At 45.2% G+C, this 23,409-nt stretch overlaps 1 protein-coding gene across 1 annotated transcript in view; it reads left to right on the top strand.

Moving 5' to 3' along the window:
- CDH13 (cadherin 13) overlaps positions 1–23,409 on the top strand; it is a 1,016,229-nt gene that overhangs the window by 437,624 nt on the left and 555,196 nt on the right. The window contains exon 4 of the mRNA XM_027513936.1: positions 19,201–19,317. Coding sequence (XP_027369737.1) covers positions 19,201–19,317 — 117 coding nt within the window. The remainder of the gene's footprint in view (positions 1–19,200; positions 19,318–23,409) is intronic.

The raw sequence follows: 23,409 nt of genomic DNA, 5'->3' as shown, positions 1-23,409 counted from the left end.
AGTCTCTGTTTCTGCTAACAGTCCACACAGCCAAGCATCTCAGTTGATTGTGTTCCTCCACATAGGCTCATTTTGCCTCCTCAACTAGATTAACTCCTTACTCACTGAATTCATATGGCACTTGAGCACTAACCAGATGCCAAGGACTGTTCTGGTTTACCACAGTCGGAACAGTAAGTAAAGGTGAAAAAGCAAATCTCTGCTTCATGGATCTTACATACTAGTATGGGGAGGGAGAGGGTACAGATAAAAACAACATAAATAAGTAAAATATGTGGATTCTTAGATGGTAACAGTGAGGTGGCTATACATAAAGCAGAGAAGAGAGAGGAAGTGTGGGAGGATACCATGCAATCTTCACTTGGAGGCAGAGAAGGTGTGGCTGAGGAAGACTACAAGCCATGGAGATTCAGAGGCAGAGCTTCCTGGACGAGGTGCAGCGGGTGCAAGGGCCCGCGGAGGGATTGTCTGTGGTCACAGAACATCATGGAGTCAGTGCAGCAGACTGGAGTCAGTGCAGCAGACTGGAGTCCGCACAGGGTAGAGCTGTAGGATACAAAGCTGGAGCGTGAAGGAGATGGGACAGGCTGGGTAGGGCCTCACAGGCCACTGTAATGGACTTGCCCTTCACTTTGATGTGATGTGAGAGCGACTGATGTCCTGAGTGAAGGGATCCCTCAGTCAGGAGCCACGTCTTACAAATGATAAACCAATATTGGAGCAGCGTTTGAAGCTGACAAAGCATCCCCGCAGCCTTCACAGGAACCCTGTGTGGGCAGGATTACCCCACCCATGTCACTCCTTTGTGAGAAACAAATTCTGAATGTATATTGAAGATGAAGCTCACATATCAGATAAAGGATAAATGTAATACGTGTAAGTTTAAGTAGAAGAGATCCTGAACACAATCCTTTCAGTAGTTAAATATTTAGCATGAAAAGATAGCACACACAGAAGTCCAGAAGTGGGGATAATAGTCCATTCTCAAAGTAAAGTGGTCTGGGTTCAAATCCTGGCCCCTCCACTCACTGAAAGTAACTTTTCTGGGCTCCAGTTTCCTGATCTGCAGCATGGGCATGTCTGGGTACCTTCAGAGGCTGTGTGAGCATCAAAAAAAATGCTTTGTAAGACCCAGTGTCTAACCTGTAATAAGTGCTCAAAAAATGTTCTCTCTCCTCTTCCAGAACTCACTGATTTTCAAAGATATTTTTCTATTGGTAAAATGCGTGAAGAATTCAATGTAGAGAAGTATTTGAAAACAAACAAAATCTCTCCCTTCCTGTGGGGCACATTTTGCAGAATATCTGGGCTGCTAACACACTCCTCTTGGTCCCATAATAGATTTCCTGGGCTCCATTATCAAATAGCTGCTGTATCTGTCAATGCTGACTTTGAAAAAGGAGCCTGGTCCTTCAGTCTTTTAAGGAAGAATGAGTATTACATGGTAACTGAATATTTATAACACGTCCTCCTCTTTTTAAAGCGGTTGTTGTTTTACCATCTCAACATCAAACCACTGGGCCCAGAGAAACCTCAGATGTTGGAGAATATCAAATACGGTCTCTTTTTGCTTTTTGCTGGTAGATCTGACACACCTTTGAACCTTCAAAGGCCGCAGTAATCAATGATGTGAGGAGACGCGCAACATCGCGTGCATCATTGCGAAGACGAATTTATTAATGTAAACGGCGTAGAGTGGAATAGCGGTCAGGGCTGAATTAAAATGTGAGAATCAGTAACCCAACAAAAACCAGAGAACAAAGGGAGGAGAGAGACAGGGAATAGGCTGATGAAAGACACTTTGCTGATTTGGGACTTCACTGAAGAGCGCTAGATAAAAGGGAGATTGTTGCTTAAGTTGGCTAATGTAACCCTGGCGTCTTAATTAAAATGTCTTTAACAAAAGAGGGAGAGGACTAGTACTGAAAGTTTGGGGGAGGCCTCAATGAAAGAAAATAAATTTACCTAGGGGAAGAGAAGAGGATGATTTAGGTTAAATTTTGAGAACTTTCTAAGCAAAATAATCTTGAATTTCAGCCATAAAGGATATTTAAAAATTGGTTGGACAACAGAGACAATTGTCATTGTGGCCAGGGCAGGAAGCAGCTTTCTAATTTTAGAGTTCGCTACCATAACATCAAGAAGTTAAGGACCGAAAACAAAGAAAATAGATAAAAACAGGAGGAACCAGCGTCTCAAAAATCAACTCAATGCAGAGAGTGAGTCCTGGATTTAGATGTGCTTCTCCCGTTTCTTAAGGATAGCCTTCTGTGTCCTTCCTGCTTGCTGTATCTGAGAAGGAATGTGCTGTTCTTAAGAGGAGGGTCGATTTCACCCCTGCTGTCGGGAAGTTTGCTTCGGGGCCGTCTTTCTGAAACTATGAGGTGTTGTTTCAGGGGCTCCAAAGAGCTGCAGTACCATCGTCCTTTATGTCTCAATGCAGAAGAGAATTCAGTGAGAGTCAGAGTGACAGATGAGAAGTGACTTAATAGGATGCTTACAGGCTTAAGAGTGGGCGGGTTACAGATACTGTGCCCCAAGAACTTACTGGGCTGCAGTTCTAGAATCAAGAAAAAAGTGGACAGGGGGAGAACTGCTTTGTCCTTCTTGAATAAAGGTCACGTTTCCACCATCAGCTCCGCCTCCAGGTTGGGCAGGAGAGTTTTCTTGTCCCTACATGGTCAAGCTGGGTCCACAGATTACTCCTTTCTATATGCAGAGAGCATGGCCTGGGATTATTAGCTCACTGGAGAGGGTGTGGGTCTCATGCCAGCATTGTTTTATGGTTTTGGAACATGTCCTGTGCTTCTGTTGCCTGCTTTTGTTGCTAAGCAAGCCTGCTTTCTTGAGTAATCATTAACTTACAGGGGTCTCTCATAGTTTTTCTACTTACAATCCCCTAGTGGGATTAACTATTTAATCACCTACTTTTTCCCTTTATTCTGTCCCTGTCATTTTTTCCGGATCACCATAAAATTTTGCCTGAGAAGCTGTTTTAAAAAAGCAAAGAAGCACTTAGTTTTATACCTGATAAAGCCATACAGCATTCTCCTCTGTGTCCATCCTAGAACAACCCAGTGACATCCGTCATCATCCAGTCTCTCCTTGAGCTGGGCACCTGCGAGGTCAAGCCTCATTGCAGGGTGGCTGTGCCAGCCATAGCCAGCGCTGGCTTCTGCCAGCTAATGAGGCAATTCAGCTGTCGGAGGGGGGTTGGAAGGGAGAGCAGATGTCCATTTCAATCTAATAGTTAAATGCATCAGGTGTTAAGTAAAAACTCAAGAGATTTCTCTGAGGTTGCCTTAAGGAGTGGAAAACCCAAAATCTCCTTTGGAAAAAGAAGAAAAAAGATGGGCTTGCCATCTGCTATTTGATGGCACTCATTACACAAACAGATAGTTATTAAATAACCTTTATTAAAGCTTAAAAATTGAAGCATGCATGTGTGTTCAAGTGTGACCTGGCAGAAGAAAGCCAGAGTTAATAGAAGCAATCCAGAAACCACTGTGGACCCTGAACTGGAGAATGACACGCAGAGTGTACAACAGTCATCTGTTATGGGGGGTGTGTGTGTGTGTGTGTGTGTGTGTGTGTTCTCCCATAGGTAGACAAGACTAGAGGTGAGTGAAGGAAGAATAGCCAGGTTAGAGGGACACGGGACAGAAAAGGCGTAAAGTCACGAGAGAGGGTGGCACATTTGGGCAAAAGCAGCGTGGTTGGAGCTATAGGAGTTGCAGCCAAAGAGGTGTGTTGGAACCTTGTGGGGATGCCCAGCCTTGTCAGGATCACATCTGTTTCCAGTGGTGACTAGCGGTTGGCAACAAGACAGAGGTCCTTTAAAGTGTTCATAAATTTTGACCTCAGTTCAGTTCAGTTCAGTCACTCAGTCGTGTCCGACTCTTTGCGACCCCATGAATCGCAGCACGCCAGGCTTCCCTGTCCATCACCAACTCCCGGAGTTCACTCAAACCCATGTCCATCGAGTCAGTGATGCCATGCAGCCATCTCATCCTCTGTCGTCCCCTTCTCCTCCTGCCCCCAATCCCTCCCAGCATCAGAGTCTTTTCCAATGAGTCAACTCTTTGCATGAACTGGCCAAAGTACTGGAGTTTCAGCTTCAGCATCATTCCTTCCAAACACCCAAGACTGATCTCCTTTAGGATGGACTGGTTGGATCTCCTTGCAGTCCAAGGGACTCTCAAGAGTCTTCTCCAACACCACAGTTCAAAAGCATCAATTCTTCGGCACTCAACTTTCTTCACAGTCCAACTCTCACATCCATACATGACTACTGGAAAAACCATAGCCTTGACTAGACAGACCTTTGTTGGCAAAGTAATGTCTCTGCTTTTAACTATGCTATCTAGGTTGGTCATAACTCTCCTTCCAAGGAGTAAGTGTCTTTTAATTTCATGGCTGCAATCACCATCTGCAGTGATTTTGGAGCCAAAAAATGAAACTAAGCCATGCCCTGTGGGGCCACCCAAACAAGCAGGTTATGGTGGAGAGGTCTGACAGAATGTGGCCCACTGGAGAAGGGAATGGCAAACCACTTCAGTATTCTTGTCTTGAGAACCCCATGAACAGTATGAAAAGGCAAAATGATAGGATACTGAAAGAGGAACTCCTCAGGTCGGTAGGTGCCCAATATGCTACTGGAGATCAGTGGAGAAATAACTCCAGAAAGAATGAAGGGATGGAGCCAAAGCAAAAACAATACCCAGTTGTGGATGTGACTGGTGATAGAAGCAAGGTCCAATGCTATAAACAGCAATATTGCATAGGAACCCGGAATGTTAGGTCCATGAATCAAGGCAAATTGGAAGTGGTCAAACAGGAGATGGCAAGAGTGAACGTCAACATTCTAGGAATCAGCGAACTAAAATGGACTGGAATGGGTGAACTTAACTCAGATGACCATTATATCTACTACTGCGGGCAGGAATCCCTTAGAAGACATTTTGACCTAGTACTCCCAATTTTGCTAGTACATTCAAAGGAATCCTTTTTAGAGAAAAACAAACAAGTAAGCAAAGGAAACTTTACATACAGTGATATTTTATTTGCATTTTAATAAGAGAGTTGGAAGAACCTAAATGTATGGGCACATCAGTCACCAGGGGAACGGTTAAATACGGGCTGATGCATTCACATGATGTACTGTGCAGCCACCAAATGCTGTTTATAGAATTTGCAACATGGGAGGGAAGAAAGCTTGTTATTTATCATTTGGTTCAAAAAACAAGATACAAAATTGTCCAGACCAATTTCAACTTGAACAAGAAGTATATTAAAATTAGGAAGGAAGTATTCATTTACTCACAAGCCTGTATCAGACAAACAGAAATACTGTTCTGCATAGTATATATTCAGAATAGTATTTCTGTTTGTCTAATACAGGCTTATGAGTAAATGAATTATTTTTTTCTGATTATAAATAGAAAAGCTTCATTGTAGAAACTTTGAAATATATACATATATATTAGAAATACTAGTTCTCAAATTCTTACCTCAGTGTCTGCTTCCAGGGAGCCCAGACTGAGTGTTGAGGTCCTGGTTGCTGTGAATCTACTATCCAGTGGGCTCCTGTATAAGAGGGAAGGGTGGGTCATGAAGAACCTGCAGGTGGGCTGCAGTAGAGCGGGTGAAAGGTGATGATCAAGGTTCAGGGAAGGTGGTGCCTGAGAAGGAAGGGATAGCGTCCAGGGAAAATCCCCCTGGTGGAATCTGTAGGAGTCGGCAACCACTCGGGGGTGCAGTATGATGGAAACAAGTAAACCATCCATAGGACTAAGCCTCTAGCCCTTCAACAGCTGAGAAGAGGGAGACGGGAAGCCTTGTGGGTTTGGGCAGGAGTGGGTGGAAGGCCAGGACTCAATTTGGCTTAAGACTCGTTGAGTCTGAGGTACCCGCAGGATAGTCACATAGCATCAGCTGTGAAACTTCCACCCAAAAAGCACACGACAAACACCTGATGCGTATGCACTGAATTGAAAGCCCTGTTTTTCCACGTGTGGGTTTTCTACCAGGCACTTTCTTTGAAGGCCAGTCACACGTTTATGAGCTCATGCTGACCGGAATGCCTGGGATCTGGGCTACGTGCTCATGCATCTAGAGTACATACTCAGACGCATACAGCTGCTGAGGCTGGACTACATATGTGTATTACAAAAACAAGCCCATCTGTAACATTCTGCAAGATGCCTCCAGGTGTTCAGAAGTAGCTCTTTACCATGAATATTTTGTCAATGCCAGAGCAGATAGAGGAAAATTGTATCCATTATAATCCCATTACCGTCACACGTGGTTGAATGGACCTCTGACTAAAGAATCTAAATATGTTTAAAACATTTTTCACCTCCAGTGAAACCAGCTAGTCCTGATTTGTGTTGTTTCTGCTTCTGCTAGATTCATGAAATATTTTGGAAGCTATTTCGTCTTGGAAGCATGATTTGGCAAATTTTCATCCCAAGCATTTTCTTTTGTTTATTATTATTATTTTAACTAGTGGTTCTATCATGGGGAAATTGGTGTTTTAGAGTAAGTGATAGAATATGTCTGTGGGGGGAGTTGTTTTACTTGTGTTTTATTTCTAAGTTCAACTTTTCAAAGAATAACTAGCAGAAAGGAAAGTTTTATTTTTAAAAATGTGTTCTGTAGGGGTGACCCCTCAGCTCTGACAGAGCAAGGTCTAGGGCAAGATCAGATCCCAGAAGTTTGCTTAAAACCACTCAGGGTCTTCTCCTGGCCCTCAGGATTCAGAACAGTCCTGTGTGGGTGGAAGAGGTCTTGCCTCTCCGCTCGTTCCAGCCTTTTCTTAAGCAGCACTCTCCCTGCCCCCGCCCTTCTGGTCCCTGGCCACGTTCTGCCTCTGTGCCCTTTCATCTGCTGTCCCCCTGGCCTGGAACTCTCTCTCTTCCTTGTTTCCCTCAAGGTTCGAACCCCACTTGGCCTTCAGGTCTCAGCTCAACTCATTTCCTCTAGAAAGCGATAGTCTTATACTAGGTGGTCCTAAGGGTGAATGTTCTAAAAAGATTCCATAGATTCACTTAATGCACAAAACACTGAACCCCATAGGATGAAAGAATCCAACCAGAGTGTGGCCATTGTCTTGCTGTAGAGACTGTGTCTCTCTGGTGGAGGAGGTCAGTGTGGCATCATAGACATCGTATGCACAGACTTATCAGACACTACTGTGCAGCAAATACCCTGAACCAGGCACTATGCCGAGCCCACTCCCCAGATTAGCCCAATTCTTACAGTTGCTGCTAAGTCACTTCAGTCGTGTCCGACTCTGTTCGACCCCATAGATGGCAGCCCACCAGGCTCCCCCGTCCCTGGGATTCTCCAGGCAAGAACACTGGAGTGGGTTGCCATTTCCTTCTCCAATGCATGAAAGTGAAAAGTGAAAGTGAAGTTGCTCAGTCGTGTCCAACCCTTAGCATGGACTGTAGCCTACCAGGCTCCTCCATCCATGGGATTTTCCAGGCAAGAGTACTAGAGTGGGGTGCCATTGCCTTCTCCAATTCTTACAATAACTGTATATTAATTTAATAATTCGTTTATTTAATAAATACTTTAAAAGGACTTTTTGGACTCCTTCCATAATGCCCGGCCTTGTGCTGGGAACCAGGTGACACAGCAGCAAATGAAAAAGCTGTGTTGCCTGACCTCATGGAGCTGTTGGTCTGTGCAGAAGCAGATGGTGATGAACCCTGAATGGATGTGTAATCAATCAGAACGCTGAAAGGTGTGCTCTGGATATAGAAGGCAGGCCGCCAGGAACCCCTGCAGCAGAAGAGACTGAAGAAGGCTAGAAGGGGTGCTCGAGCTGAGAGTAGATGGCTGGATGAAAGGGAAGGGCCATCCAGGCAGAAGACGGGAGAGGTGATGAGGTTCAGCACCAGGGAAAAGCCCTGAAGTAGGCCTTTGCACCCGAGGATGCTGAGGCAGCTCGCATGGCAGAAGCAGAGCCAGGAGGACACCGAGGGCACCTAAAGCTGCAGGCATCATTGGGAGCCGAACCTTCGGGCCCTCCCGGTCTCGGTAATGTTGGTGCCTTCATCCTTTCACAAAGGGAAGCAAACAGTCGCATCAGTGAGACGAAGGAGAATGTTCTGAAAGATCTGTTGGCTGCTGGACAGAGAACTGGAGTCACCACTCTAATTGCAAATTCCTCTGGTAAAACCTTCTTTTTCTCTATTGATTGTTTTGACCAAAGCCATTTCTTTTCTACCCTAAGAATACTTAACAAAAATGACTGTCACATGCATTCCCCTCCCCAACAGGGGTTGAACTTATTTTTTATTATTTTTCTCTGTCCTTTTTAAAAATTATTATTTTATTTTTAATTAATTTATTTAATTGGAGGCTAAATACTTTATGCTATTGTAGTGGTTTTTGCCATACATTGACATGAATCAGCCATGGGTGTACATGTGTTCCCCATCCTGAACCCCCCTCACACCGCCCTCCCCATCCCATCCCTCAGGGTCACCCCAGCACACCAGCCCTGAGCACTCTGTCTCATGCATAGAACCTGGACTGGCAATCTATTTCACATATGGTAATGTACATGTCACATGCATTTTTCTTGGAGCTTCCCTGGTGTCTCAGCTGGTAAAGAATCTGCCTGCAATGCAGGAGACCCCAGATCAACTCCTGGGTTGGGAAGATCCCCTGGAGAAGGGAACAGCTACTCACTCCAGTATTCTGGCCTGGAGAATTCCATGGACAGAGGAGCATGTTTATTGGAAACTTATTACTTCCTTGGTGCTAATCATTCAGTTGCTCTGCCATGGACCTTCACATTGTGAGGTTTCTTATTTGGGGATCAGTTCAGTTCAGTTCAGTTGCTCAGTCATGTCCGACTCTTTGCGACCCCATGAATTGCAGCATGCCAGGCCTCCCTGTCCATCACCAACTCCTGGAGTTCACTCAAACTCACGTCCATCGAGTTGGTGATGCCATCCAGCCATCTCCTGTCGTCCCCTTCTCCTCCTGCCCTCAATCCCTCCCAGCATCAGTCTTTTCCAATGAGTCAACCCTTCACATGAGGTGGCCAAAGTATTGGAGTTTCAGCTTTAGCATCAGTCCTTCCAGTGAACACCCAGGACTGATCTCCTTTAGAATGGACTGGTTGGATCTCCTTGCAGTCCAAGGGACTCTCAAGAGTCTTCTCCAACACCACAGTTCAAAGGCATCAATTCTTCGGCACTCAGCCTTATTCACAGTCCAACTCTCACATCCATACATGACTACTGGAAAAACCATAGCCTTGACTAGACGGACCTTTGTTGGCAAAGTAATGTCTCTGCTTTTGAATATGCTATCTAGGTTGGTCATACCTTTCCTTCCAAGGAGTAAGAGTCTTTTAATTTCATGGCTGCAATCACCATCTGCAGTGATTTGGGAGCCCAGAAAAATAAAGTCTGACTCTGTGTCCACTGTTTCCCTATCTATTTCCTGTGAAATGATGGGACCAGATGCCATAATCTTAGTTTTCTGAATGTTAAGCTTTAAGCCAACTTTTTCACTCTCCTCTTTCACTTTCATCAAGAGGCTCTTTAGTTCCTCTTCACTTTCTGCCATAAGGGTGGTGTCATCTGCATATCTGAGGCTATTGATATTTCTCCCAGCAATCTTGATTCCAGCTTGTGCTTCTTCCAGCCTAGCGTTTCTCATGGTGTACTCTGCATATAAGTCCCTGAAAGTGACACTACTGGAGAAATTGTTTCTGATATCACTGGTGGTCACTTCTAGAAAAGCAGGTCTGCATCCATTTCTCCCAGCTGTACACCAGCAGGCCTTGACAAGCAGGTATGGTGGCATAATTTCCAATAGCAGGTTGGCTTCACTCCACCCTAGGAACCCACCAGCCATCACCTCCCCATCCCACCCCAGCTTTAAAATTAGCTCCATAACACACACTTCCAAACTAATGGACAATTTCTACGTCACCACATTTTACTGTCAGCATAACTGTCCTGTAAACCTGCAACAGATGACTCAGCTCAGCTGATATTTGGCCTCCAGAATATCAGGGAAAGAGCTGGAAACAACACAAACTTAGTGTGTTAGCCTTCCAGCCTCCTAAATTTCCTGCTGAAAGTTTGGTATTTGTGGTCTGTCCTTCCTTTAAGTAGGCAAGCTTCAGCACCAGGAGGTAAAAAAGCAAACTTTAAATTTCACCCCAGGTACAGAAAGCTGGCTGAACCCTGCGTTTGATTGCATATGCAATGCGAACCCTCCTCCTTTCAGCACAATGAGATCAGCCACCAGAATGGAATAAATTGGAGATTGATTTCTGCTGCCCCATTCATTTGCAGAAATTTGCAGACAATTAAACTGTCCCCCTGCAGACAGGTAGAGCGTGTTCCTTTTAGCCTGATGCTGATGAGATTTGCTGCCCATCCTCTGCAAAGGCTAGGGTTGTGATTCTCCAGTTCTGATTGAGTAAAGAACTCTCTCCAGGCACAGCCTGGACCGGGCAGGCCCTGGGGTCAGAGAGGCCTGGGTTCCCATCTCTCACTCAAGCCCTCAGAGACTTTAGAGTCTCTTGTGTCTTTGAATGTCAGGAAAATAGGCATGGTGGTTCTGCCTGCAAGCTGTTGAAGGGATTGAATGAGGTAATGTCACAGTGTGCCAAGGACAGTGCTGTGCATGGCAGCTATTCACTCAGTGGTGGTGTTTCCTTTGGCAGACTCACGGGTCTGCCAAGATGCCAAGCATATCTTAGGATTAGAAAGATAAGAAAAAAACAGGCTATGACCTTCAGACTTGTGTCCAGAACCCAAGCATCAAACTCTTCAAAACAATCGTTCTCAGGACCCTTCAACTGTTATAGCCATGCGTTCTGGGAAACAAACTCACTCAGAAGGACAATGCAGATAGTGGAGTGCAATTTATTACACTGGCGGGCCCAAGGCAGAGTCTCCTCTTAGCCAAGGACCCCGACCAGTATTTGTGAAAATCTTTGATACCCCATGTATACGTATCTGAACCCACCACCCCAATTTCCTTGAGACTTACATAAAACAAAGGAAGGGTAAATACAATCACAATAACCCCATTATTCAAGTGTTACCAAGTGTTAGGTGTTCAAACAGTTAATAATCAATAAGCCTGCGGTTACACTTCGAGAGATACAGAAAGAATTTATGACCTGTCCAGAGGCAGGGGTGATTAGAGTATGTTTTCTCTTAGGCGATGAGTAGCCTGGGTGTGATCTTCAAGATTCCCCTGTCCAGAGGGGGTCCTATCCTTCTATTGTAGTTTCCATAGGCACTAAGCAGAGTCCAGAGTCCATCGGAGAGGTGGCCGAGCATGATCAGCATGAACAGGCCTAAGACGGGGTCCAGGCCCTACGAATTCCTTCTTCACAACCAGACATGGAATTCAGACCCAAAGCATGAAACCAGTCAAGGCTTCTCGCTGCCCCGGAAGCACATCCTACCTTCTCTTCAGGATCAACAGAACTGTCCACCCTCGGGTGGTGCTGACACACACACGAGTCTGCTGGTGCTGCCCCGCCTCCACCCCTGCTTCAGCCAGAGCACTGCTTCCAGCTTCTGCAATGCTTTGCTCTGTTAAAATAGCTTCTCCTAGCACATAATTTTGCCCCAAATTTACCAAGTTGGAGAGAGAACAAAGCCAGTGGCTTGTGGCTTCTTTACAAAGTTGTTGCTATTTTCCCCTCTCATTTATAACCTAAATGCTGAGACAGGAACTGGGAGGGTAGAGGGAGGGGGTGGGGACATATGTCTTTTCTGGCCACTGTCTGTCCCTTGAGGTGCTGGCCCATGAAGGCCCTCTGACACGTAGCAAGACAGGTCCAAGCTGCTGTCTGGCCTGGGTTTAGTGTGAAGAAAGCAGGGCCATGTCTCTCAAACAACACCACTTTCTTGGAATGGCTCATGGAAGACTTTTCAGCCTTCAGCTGGGTGTGTGGGAGGGAGCAATGACAGCCAAAACACGGAGTGCAGTGCCCGCGGTTCAGTGCCAGTCTGTCCCTTCACGTCTGGAGCACCAGCCCAGTTAGTCTCTGCTCTGGACAGCTTGGCTTGACGGGGTCCTGGGTGGGTTCCCTGGGGACAAGCCTTGTGACTCAGATCTGCGTGGAGAAGCTTCACTGCGGAGGGGTGTCTGCATCCACACAGAGATGAGGGCAGCGGCAGGGCAGTGGGAGGAGCGGAACCGAGGAGTGAGGACGCAGTTACAGGGAGGCTCAGCCAGCCTGGGGCCGGTGGGAGGCTAGATGCTGTGGGCGTGCTCCCACCGGAGGCCAGGGAATGGGTTCTACATATGACTTACCAAAACGGCGTCCCTTCCTGCCGCACGATCTTCACATCAGTTAGAAATGGAAATGGAGTCCGTGAAAACACACCGTGATTCCCTTGTATGAAATGTCCTGAGAAGCAAACGTATACAGACAGAAAGTAGATTCACTGGTTGCCAGCAGCTGGGACGCAGAACAGGGGAGTGAGTGAGCACACGGGAGAAGGCTGATGGAAGTGTTCTAAAATTAGTTTGTGATGATTGCACAACTTTGTAAACTTCCTGATAATTATTGCATTGCACCCTTATGATGGGTGACTGTAAACGTATGTAAATTGTACTCGGATAATATTAATATATTAAACATATTGTGGGGAGGAAGGAGGCAGAGGGGTTCCAGCCAGGTAGAGTTGAACCTGACTCTCCTTTCCCCAAATTAAAGCTCAGATTTGCATTTTAGGGGGAATTTCATTATGCTGTGAAGACGTTCGAAAAAGAAAGAAATTCAACAAACATTTCTTTACTTTATCCCTTAAAACCTGTTTCTCACATAGAAGCCAGCATGAAATGTGTGTGTGTCTATTTTAATTGTAAGTGGGCTCATGTCATTCTCCAGCTTAAATCCTTCCCACATAAACAAATAAAAACACCTTCGCATGACTCATGTTTCGTGCAGAGTTAAAGCCTCAGTCCGCTCAATTGTCTGCATAGCTGGCCATCCAGGATCCGGATTCCCTTTACCAGCTCCTTGGCCTGTCTCCTCTGCTCCCCCAGGCCATGGGCTGCCTCCCTGCAGCTCACAAGTGCCAGCATCTGTTCCTGCTACTGGCAGTCCCTGTGCCCACATAGCATCTTCCTTCCTTCATCCTGCAAGCCCACCTTCCCAGTGGCCCCTTCCCCACTAGACGGTCAGCTCCACACCTCTGCACACTCAGCCCTTTCTGCCTGTCTGTCCTCCTGGACCATGCTCACTGTCTGTCTCCTCCCTCCAGAATGAGAGGGCACGAGAGCAAGGAACTTCTCTCTCTCCTGCGCTGCACTATCCCAGATGCCGAGAATTACTCCTACAAGGGAAGCAAGGGATCCATAGAGAGTTTTTGAGGAAATGAATGAATATAAATCTACTCTTCCTCCCCTTGTTAATTCTTCAACCTTCTTCCCTTGGCCTCCACCTTCCCCTCTGTTCCCTGGCCCCTCCCCTGTCCATCACAGTTGTGGGGACCTCCCCTTTATTTCCAAGGTGCTCTTTGGGACTGTGTGATGTGATGCTCCCAGGTAGCATGAAACTTGCTTTTAATGCACTGCCAGTTTCTCCCGAGATGGAGAAGTAGGGAGGGAAGCAAATGAGACTGTAAACCCTACCTAATGCCCTACGACAGAGAGACACAGGCCTGGATCAGCCCATGGGAGACAAAGGATGTTTATGTCAGGGTGACAATCCCCTGTAATAGAAGGTAACATGAGGGAGCCTCCCCGAGGACACAGCTCTGCCCCTTTGACTTACACAAGATTGGACGAGGCTGCTGTAGGCCTCCAGGCATTCCAGGCTCAAAGACCGGACGGATCGTTGGTCACTGACTGCAGGGTTATAGGGAGGGTCCCATGGGAGGCACATGGCTAGTCTCTCACTTTCCTTTGCATGCACCGTGTGTGTGTGTGTGTGTGTGTGTGACACTGATGGATTCTGAATGTGTGTGAACATGTGCATGAGTGTTTGTGTTTGGGGAAAGCGAACTTTGATGTCAGTGTGCGTGTGCCTGGTGGTCTGGAAATCTGGAAGTGGCTGCATGTCTGCAAGTGTCTCTTTAAGGTCTGGCACAAGGCCACACGCAGCTGACTTACTCACACCTAAAAGGTGCTGAGCGCCTCTCTCCACCTCCTCACCTCCACAGTCCAGCATGAATAAGACCATCCTTCACATTGTGTTGTTCTTTAGAGAGTGCAGACCACCTCCGAGTGCCGTTTCTCATTTCATTCTGATAACCAAGAACACAGGCGCATTATACTCGTTTACAGATGAGAAACCCTCCTTAACCCCCCGGAGGCTGATTTCGCTCCTGACGCACTCACTTCCCTCCTCCCTCGGGCATGCGCCTCCCCCTGGGGTCACCTCCGTCCTGTGTCTTCATGCGCCCAGCGCTGTGGCTGCCTTCCTCTCAGTCCAGCACACTTCCTGGTCTTCCGTTGTACTGGCCAACTTCTTCCCGTTTCTTTCCTTTCCATCCATACCAAAATCCTTGCTTCCTCTGACACTGGACCCAGTTTAACACTGTTAAAAGTTGCTCCTCCTAAAGTCATCAGTTACCTGCTCATCCTCAAACCCAGCAGCCCTCTTACAATATTCAACCTGTTGGAGGGGAGGTCTGCATTGTGTAACACGGCCTTGCACTCCCTCTTTTTCCAACTAGCCTTTCTGTGGCCTTTGCTGGCCTTTTAGAGACCCGCTGGATGATTGAGTGCCTCCCTTTTCCCTCTCCACATGATCTGGAGAGTGTCAGCTTCTCCTTCACATCTAACCACTCTCGTTCGTGAGCGACTGTGGCATTTCTGGTCCTCATTCATCCTTCCCTCCTGAATGCAACTGTTGATGTTTATACAGCCTCTAGGAATCTATGTTGGGTACCCTCAAAGTCAACAAGTCACCAGTACCCAGCATCTGTGCCCAGAGCTGCCTTTCCCCCCACCTTTATCCTCTATCTTGTGTTGGCTGACATAAAAAAACGAGGCACAGCCCAAAAGTGGAGAGGTATGCTTTGTATGGTGGATATTCTTAGGACTTCAAGCCCAGGAGACAGCATCTCATGTAAAGGCTGAGAAAACTGTTCGGAGGGAAGCCAGGATATAGAGGAGTTTTTGCAACAGCACCAGATAGCTAGAACAAAAGGTTGCTGTTAATAAAAGAAAACTAGACATCTCGAGTTGAGGAATTTAGTGCTTTTCTATGTATGAGAACATGCATAGAAGTGGGCTCACTGAAATCATCCCTTTGAAATGCGCCTCAGCCACTGGGGGCCCGTGTCCTGCGTTTTCTCACCCTGAGTTTTACTCATGCTGTGCATCCAAGTGACTGCGATATGCTGGCTAGATCCTTTGTTTCCTGATATAGCAGGCAGTGTTTTGCTCTTCACTTGGCAATGGCAGCACCAGAAGACAGGGAGTTACAACAGCCTCTTCTTTACCCTAGTGTTCTCTTCTTTCCCACGCCTCTGTCTCTTCTTCCATAAGCATCTCTTGAATTAGTCACATACTTTTAAACTTCACAGCTTCTATCTTGTCTTTCCTTGAGGTTATGGTCACATCGTGGTGCATTCAAAGGCTTCATACAATGGATTGACAAATACAAACACACACAAGTCTAGATATGCCCGTGGTATCTTCTGCTGCTGCTGCTGCTGCTAAGTTGCTTCAGTCGTGTCCGACTCTGTGTGACCCCATAGACAGCAGCCCACCAGGCTCCCCGTCCCTGGGATTCTCCAGGCAAGAGCACTGGAGTGGGTTGCCATTTCCTTCTCCAATGCATGAAAGTGAAAAGTCAAAGTGAAGTCGCTCAGTCTTGTCCAACTCTTAGCAACCTCGTAGACTGCAGCCTACCAGGCTCCTCCGTCCATGGGATTTTCCAGGCAAGAGTACTGGAGTGGGGTGCCATTGCCTTCTCTGATGGTATCTGGATTGTCAGTCAAATCAGATGCTATGGCTCCTCCATGGTCCCAGTCACAGAGAATCACTTGGCTTCAGAGCACACAGACAAAAACTCATTAGCACAGACCTGACCAAGGGTGAACATTTGTTGACAAACACATAGTTAATAGATATATGCATAAATCACAAACAATGACAGATAGATAAATGCATAAATCACAAAGACAGAGGTGAAACCACAGTCACGGACCAGTTTTGTTTTGTTGTTGCAGTCCCTGCCATTGTAAGACAAATAAGTTAAGAGTTGGAAGAAAAAGGATGCTCTGCGTACCATGGTGGGCTCAGAAAGTCCAGCGTACATGGAGGCTTCTCTATAATCAGTGGGTCATTCCCCTATCCCTCCCTTCCAGAAGCTGTTTCCTAACCTGAGACTCAGAGCCTCCTGCTTCTCTTCAAAGGCACTTTAGGCCCAGGGGTCCACACCATTATTACTACCAAGCTTCAAGGATGTGAGAGTTGAGGAAATGGACTGGCAGCTGTGGGCTTCAGTAGCTGGTGGGCTGGGAGGACACCAGAGGTAGGAATGGGGACTTAGAAACTGGACCACTCTTGTCACCCAGCGGGACAAAAGTACCACCCATTCACAGGCTCACAAACACAAATGAGTTCTTTATGGTAAACAAGGGAAGGTTTGTTGCTGACAGTGAGTATGCTTTTCATTACTTTAGATACATTTTCACATATTGTCATAATGGAAACTTACTTTTCTCTATTATAGAGCAGAATCACTAATCCCCTACATTTGCATGAGACTTTAAATCTTTTCCAACTGCTTTCCTAGGCTTTCTTTCATATGAACCTCAAGATTTTTTATTGTAAATAAGAGTCATATATTGCACATATTTTGCATTATTTTACATGTTTCCTGTTCTTTGCCTATTCCCTAATAAGCCAACAGAATCTTTATAGGTGTTATATATCAATGTTTTATGAATATAATCCAGTTTGTTGTTCCTTGTCTTCTCAGTGTCCCGTTCTCTTTCTTCTCTGCTGTTTTCTGCATGATTGGATTGGATTAGTTAGCTAGTTAGTTGGTGTGTCAGTTAGGTTTTTGTTGTGTTAACCCTTCTGAGTCTTTTTGCTGTCTTTTATGTACGCATGTTCCAGTTTTCTGTCTTTGCTTGTATATTGAGTCTTTGATCATCTTAGAAATCAAGCAGTCTTTTATTTGGACTTATTCACTGAGGTTTTGAATATCATTCTTCTATGTTCAGTATAGCTTATAAAAATTAGAGGGCAACCAATTCGGTATTCTATATTTTCCTACACATGTTACTTACATATTCTATCTGCTGGCTAGGTGAATTGGAGCAATTTACATAACCTCTTGGAACTTGACATTCCTCATTGGTTAGGGAGGACTGAGAGTTACTTGAGAAGTTTATTACAAATATCCGCAAAGTCACATGTAAAGTGCTAGCACACGTTCCAACACATATTTAACAGACTGTTGTTATGAGAGTGGTTTGTGGTTGTGATTGTGGAAGCAATCAATGACGATCACAGTGGTTAGAACACGTCTTCACAACTGTCTAACGGTGACCACCTAGGAGTATCTCCTGCCGATGGGCCCAAATTTAACCCTGTCCTGAAAGTGAGCATTTAGGCGGTTTGCCATTTTTGCTCTTTATAAACGTCTCACTAAACATCTTCCTGCTTTCAGTTTGTTATTTTTCCTCTTTTGGATTTAGCATTTGGATGTATTCCTAGGAGTGAAATCAGAGAGCAGATAGAGTGTATAGAGTATAACGTGAGGGGATATGTACATTTGTAAGGTTCTTGATAAATAAATACTGCCTGATTACTTTCTGTAAGAATAACATCAGTTTATACTCCAAACAAAATCAAGAGAAAGACTTTATAGAAGCTTTCATAGCTTTTGCTGGTCTTGTTTCCTATTTGACTTTTCCTATATAGAGTTTCCTTTAAAACGATTACACATGTGTGTGTGTATACTTATGTGTATATATATCACTGTCATATGATATAATACATGTAGATGCACACACATTTTATGGAGCATGGGTCAGTGATTGTATTTAAATATCATTTGCCACATGATTTTTATAGAAACTACTATACGAAGTTTGAGGTGCTTACTTTTGGTACTAACTCAGATGCTTACTTTTAGTTATAGCCCTATAACACCCATCTAGCCTTTTCTTATCTCTCTTTCAATAAGAGGAAGCTTTACACCCACCTAAGTTTCCAGCTCAAATTTTATAACATCATTGGTCTCAATGTTTATTTTTATGTTTTCCTATTTTTTATGAGAAGCCACACGAGTAGTGTATTTAAAATAATGACACAGGTTCCTTTTTTGCAGCCGTTTATTTAATTTAAAAGGTGAGTTACAGATAGGCCAGAAATCCTCACAGTATTGTTCCAGTGATTGAAATTCGGGACATACTGTGTGGGGCGTGAGTTCCAGAAGTAGACCCACTAATAAAAACAAATGGCCTTTGAAAGAACATTGACTAAGATTCTCCATAATGCCAGACATAGTTTGGATGTTGAGATCGTTCTTCCTTCCTTTTCAATTGTGAATGCGAGGATCACACAGTTCGCCGTGAGAAGAGTCACTTTTGTATCCAGCAAAAGTTCGGTGGGTTAGTGACCAAGCAAGTAATCTCCTCACTTGGCAGGTTAAGAAAGGGAATACACAGCACTGCTGCTGCTGCTGCCAAGTCGCTTCAGTCATGTCCAACTCTGTGCGACCCCATAGACGGCAGCCCACCAGGCTCCCCCATCCCTGGGATTCTCCAGGCAAGAACACTGGAGTGGGTTGCCATTTCCTTCTCCAATGCATGAAAGTGAAAAGTGAAAGTGAAGTCGCTAAGTCGTGTCCGACTCTTAGCGACCCCATGGACTGCAGCCTACCAGGCTCCTCTGTCCATGGGATTTTCCAGGGAAGAGTTCTGGAGTGGGGTGCCATTGCCTTCTCCACACAGCACTGAAGTATATATAAATCAAGACTGACATTGTGAATAGAATGATTCAGAAGATGGGATTAAATAGCTTAATGATAGTTATTGTGAATCACAATGTCAGCTTTAGTATAATTCTAATGATGTACTTGCTAACTCTAATGAGGTTTGATAGAATAAAATTAACAATGTCCAAACAGCTGTATGCTTTCACAACAAAGGAGCCATATCTCAGAGCAGACTGATACATCTTCTCTGTGGGGGATTTTAGTCAATTGATTTGTTTTTTCTCTTTTAGGATATATTTAAATTTGCAAGAACTTCTCCTGTCCCAAGACAAAAGAGGTCCATTGTGGTATCTCCCATTTTAATTCCAGAGAATCAGAGACAACCTTTCCCGAGAGATGTTGGCAAGGTAAGTCAGACAAAGACAAATGCCAAAGCATGTTTTTATTATGAGATGAGCATACACGAGGCAAACTGACTCTGGCTTAACAACCAGGAGGAATTGGCCTCAGTTCCTCTATAGTCAGAGGCCAAAGGGTTTTGCCAAGAAAAGAATGTCAAAAGGTCATGAAAAAGGGATTTTTTAAAAAAAGTAACACCTTTGAATGTCATGATTTGAAGATCAACATGGTAGATAAAGATGCAATAGTTGTGACATGAGGGTGTCATTGGTTAAGAAATAGACTCACTGCTTTTGTATACAATGTCCAGGCCATGAGCCAGATAAGTCTCCTTAGTATAGCAGTATGATGATATGTGTCATTTTATTTGGATCCTAGTTTTCAAATGTGTAGGTCCAGGAACACCCTTGGGGCAACTCTCTAAAAACAAAATCACATCAAAGCAATTAAACCACACTAACCAGATCTAGCAAGCACCACTGAATGAATCAGAGCAACCACTTTTCCATGAAGAAATATTTACTGCTAAATAGGCAGAAATACTGATGTTGCCTGGTCAACACACCCTCTCCCCTCAGGAAAACCGACACGGAGAATCGAATTTTAACCAGTTCATATTTTTCAGGGACCTTGGAATTGGAACAGTGGTGGTTAGTCGAGTGGATGATCTGAGTGGCTGGTGCTGTTGGATTGTTTATCTATTTGTTGAAAAAAAGTGATATGGAGGTGGGAAAGAATGAGGTGTATCTGAGAAGATATGTCTGGTTGGCTGCAATGTAGTAAGCAAGGAGACGAGTCATACATGTTGAAGTCAGAGAAGCTGGCCTGGCATGTGGGCCTTGGAGATTATGCTCACGAGGAGGGTTTTCATTGTGCCTGCAGCTGGAAACCACTGGAAGCTCTCCTAGATATGCGTGCATCTGTATGTTTGATCCCTCTGGCTGCCTTGTACGGAATGATCTGTGGAAGCAGGATGTAGGGAGGAGTGGACACAAAGAAACAGCCAAGAAGAAGGTTTTATAGTGACCTACGCAAGAAGTTGGGGTGACTTGAATTATTAGAAATCTATTTCTATTGTAAACTAGAAGCATGAATAATTCAATATCCTGATAATAACCATGCTTATGATTTGAACTATCACTGTGCCAAATATTTCTTTAAGCAAAATCTTGCCAGGTTTCCAGGATATGATGCAAAGGGAAGCAGAGCCGTTGCAAGTGGAGAGTGATAGGGCTGGTGAGCACTGACCCTTTGGGCAGCACAAGCCTCTGTGGTGGCCTTCGTGAGATTGCCCTGAAGCCAAGGGGCCAGAGTCCTCAAATCTTCAAGTTTCTGCCCCCAGAAAGTTTGAGACACAAGTTTCACCTTCGTTCTGTAGGTTTTCTTCATGTACACTTAGTATTTTCAGCCCGTGCTGTGGCGGGATGGGAGAGCAGGCATGTCGAGCGAGCAGCCAGGTGCTGCTGGTGCTGCTGGGCCGTAGCTCTTGAAGGCTAAACTAGTCCTGCTTCAAGAGCTGTGGACCGCAACTCAGCATCACCTGGCCGCTTGCTCAACGGCATTTTCTCCCATCCCGCCCCAGCACCATGGAACCGGAAACTCTTGGGATGGAGCCAGAAACCTGTTTTTTTTCTTGCCTTCCAAGTGATTCAGTTATGCACACTCAGGTTTATAGAGGTCCAGTCTAAAACCCTTTCTCCTCCTCTGCCTACCACTATACTGTAATACTTTCAGTAGTGGAATTTCAGTTAGTTTATTATAGCATTAAATAGTTTACAAGGGTGAATTTTCACATCTCAGTTGTCTGAAAACGTGGTTGTTCTGGCACAATTATTACTAACACCACCTATCCCCTTAAACCTGTCCAGCTTTAGACAATAAATTTTTTGTGGCCATCCTAAAGCTTCAACCCCATACATTAATCCTTCTGAGTATATTTAGGGAGTTTTCACAAGACCCTTTCTTTGAGATCAATAAGTATGTAGCTAAGGACATTCTTCTGCATGGTTTCTTACTTATTACAGCCTCAAAACACTATTTGTTTTTCTAGCCACAGACGTCTCTCCTCAGCCCCTATGTTTCTGCCCACGTGGGCTTTCAACCTGGATTCTCTACAAACAACAGCTTTTCCAAGTGCTGTAGTCTAGGAACACCGTAATGGTGTGAAAGCCTCCCAAACCTCCAGATGGCTTTTACACAATAACTGCACTGCCTTGCAAAAATTATGTGTTTGTCCACGCTTCTTAGGCCTTTGAAAGAACGTATTTTTCTCTGTGTCTGCTTGTTTTTATTCATTCCTCTTAGTCTTTTCTTTGTATCTTGTATCATATCCTAATCAGTTCCACCAACAGCTGATGAGCAAGGCTCTGTCGAACTGTGGGAGGGTGTGGGAGTCTTCACAAATACTGGGCAGGCTGGGAGAAGGGGAAGGAGACGGGAGAGGCTAGGCTCTGGCCTCCACACATCACCGCTCCCATCTACCCAAACTCTGCAAGTCAGGCAGCTCTAACTTTATAAATACAATATATCAGATTTTAGTGTAGAATGCCATATGAAGAAGAGATTCTGTGGGCATAAAGTATAAAGACAGTTGTCTTACTCTGGGTTCCCTCAGACAAGAATTCAAATGCAAAAAAAAAAGAATTCAAATGCAAGTCTTTTCTGTACCAGTAATACTGGTAATAACCTCCCAGGTGGCTCAACGGTAAGAGAATCCACCTGCCAAGCAGGAAACATGGGTTTGATCCCTGGATTGGGAAGATCCCCTGGAGAAATACATGGCGACCCACCCTGGTATTCTTGCCTGGGAAATCCCATGGACAGAGAACCTGGCAGGCTACCATCCTTGGGGTTGCAGAAGTTGGACGTGACTTAGCGACTAAACAGCAACAACGGCAGCAATACAGATAAGGGAGTGCAGGAGTGAAGCGGGTGAGGGAAGGCGGGCGATTGAGAGCAGCCCGTGGAGAGGCCTGTTTGCCTCTGTGGTGGACTGGACTGTAGTCCCATGGAGAAAGGCTAGGAAACCATGTCAAGCACACTCTCAGGGTCATCCTGGCTGTGAGGGAGGCAGCTGGGTATTTATATACCAACCCTATCAGTCTGGTTGAGGGCTGCTCCCAGAGGTGTAAATCCCTCAGCACCTCTGCTGTGCCCTGTGCCCTGCGCCAATGGGCTTCTCAAACCTGGAGGAGAGCCTTTAGGCATCGCAGCAGCTGGAAGTCCGCTGGCGTGCACTGAAGAGGTGGGGTCTAAGGTGCCGTCCAAGGGACAAGGACTGGGCACTGATGAATTCTGCTCCGTCACTGAACTTGCCGTAAACGCTTCTGCTTTGCAGGCTAGGTTTTCTCTGTCTTTGTCTCGTCCCCTGATTCCAGCTCATTTCTCAACTAACTTTCTTATGCCCCATGCCTCTGAAGCCACTGCACTTGCCCCTCTCCACTAATGAGTACTTGCTACATACCAGGAGCTAAAACCTCTAAAATTCAACCCAATTCATATCAACAAATCTATATTCCACATCTGCTATTTACAAGGCACTGTGCACAAGGCTGCTAATGTAATGGCAAATGCAACAGAGTCCTTGATCTCACGGGATTAGAGATGAGTAGAAAAAAGTCATCACAAATTCTTTGTCACAGTAGAGTGTAATCACTTTTCATCTATTGTGTTGAATTTTCATTAAAAAAACAAAAAACCATGAGGGTCATCCTCCAAGGTGCCAAACGAGGCTCTGAATATGCTGTGACCTGTCTGAGATTCAGTCACTTCAGTCACTCAGTCGTGTCCGACTCTGTGCGACCCCATGGACTGCAGCATGTCAGGCTTCCCTGTCCATCACCAACTCCTGGAGCTTGCTCATTTGGCACCCTGAAGGATGACCTGTCCACAGTCACACACTTAATGGCAGAGGCAGGCTCTGTGCCAGCTCTTGGACATTTCACAGTCTATGCTCTTAACCAGTGAGCTCACGGCTACTCAGTGCAATCATATCCTTGCTGAGAATTACTTTCTTTAAAATATCATTAAAACTAACCTTAATTCCTTGAAATGTACCAGAAAATGAGATGATTAGAGGGCTGGGTCAATAGATAGATATA

The sequence above is a fragment of the Bos indicus x Bos taurus genome, chromosome 18, assembly GCF_003369695.1.
Source record: "Bos indicus x Bos taurus breed Angus x Brahman F1 hybrid chromosome 18, Bos_hybrid_MaternalHap_v2.0, whole genome shotgun sequence".
NCBI classification, from domain to species: domain Eukaryota; kingdom Metazoa; phylum Chordata; class Mammalia; order Artiodactyla; family Bovidae; genus Bos; species Bos indicus x Bos taurus.
This window is presented reverse-complemented; position numbering and strand designations above follow the sequence as displayed.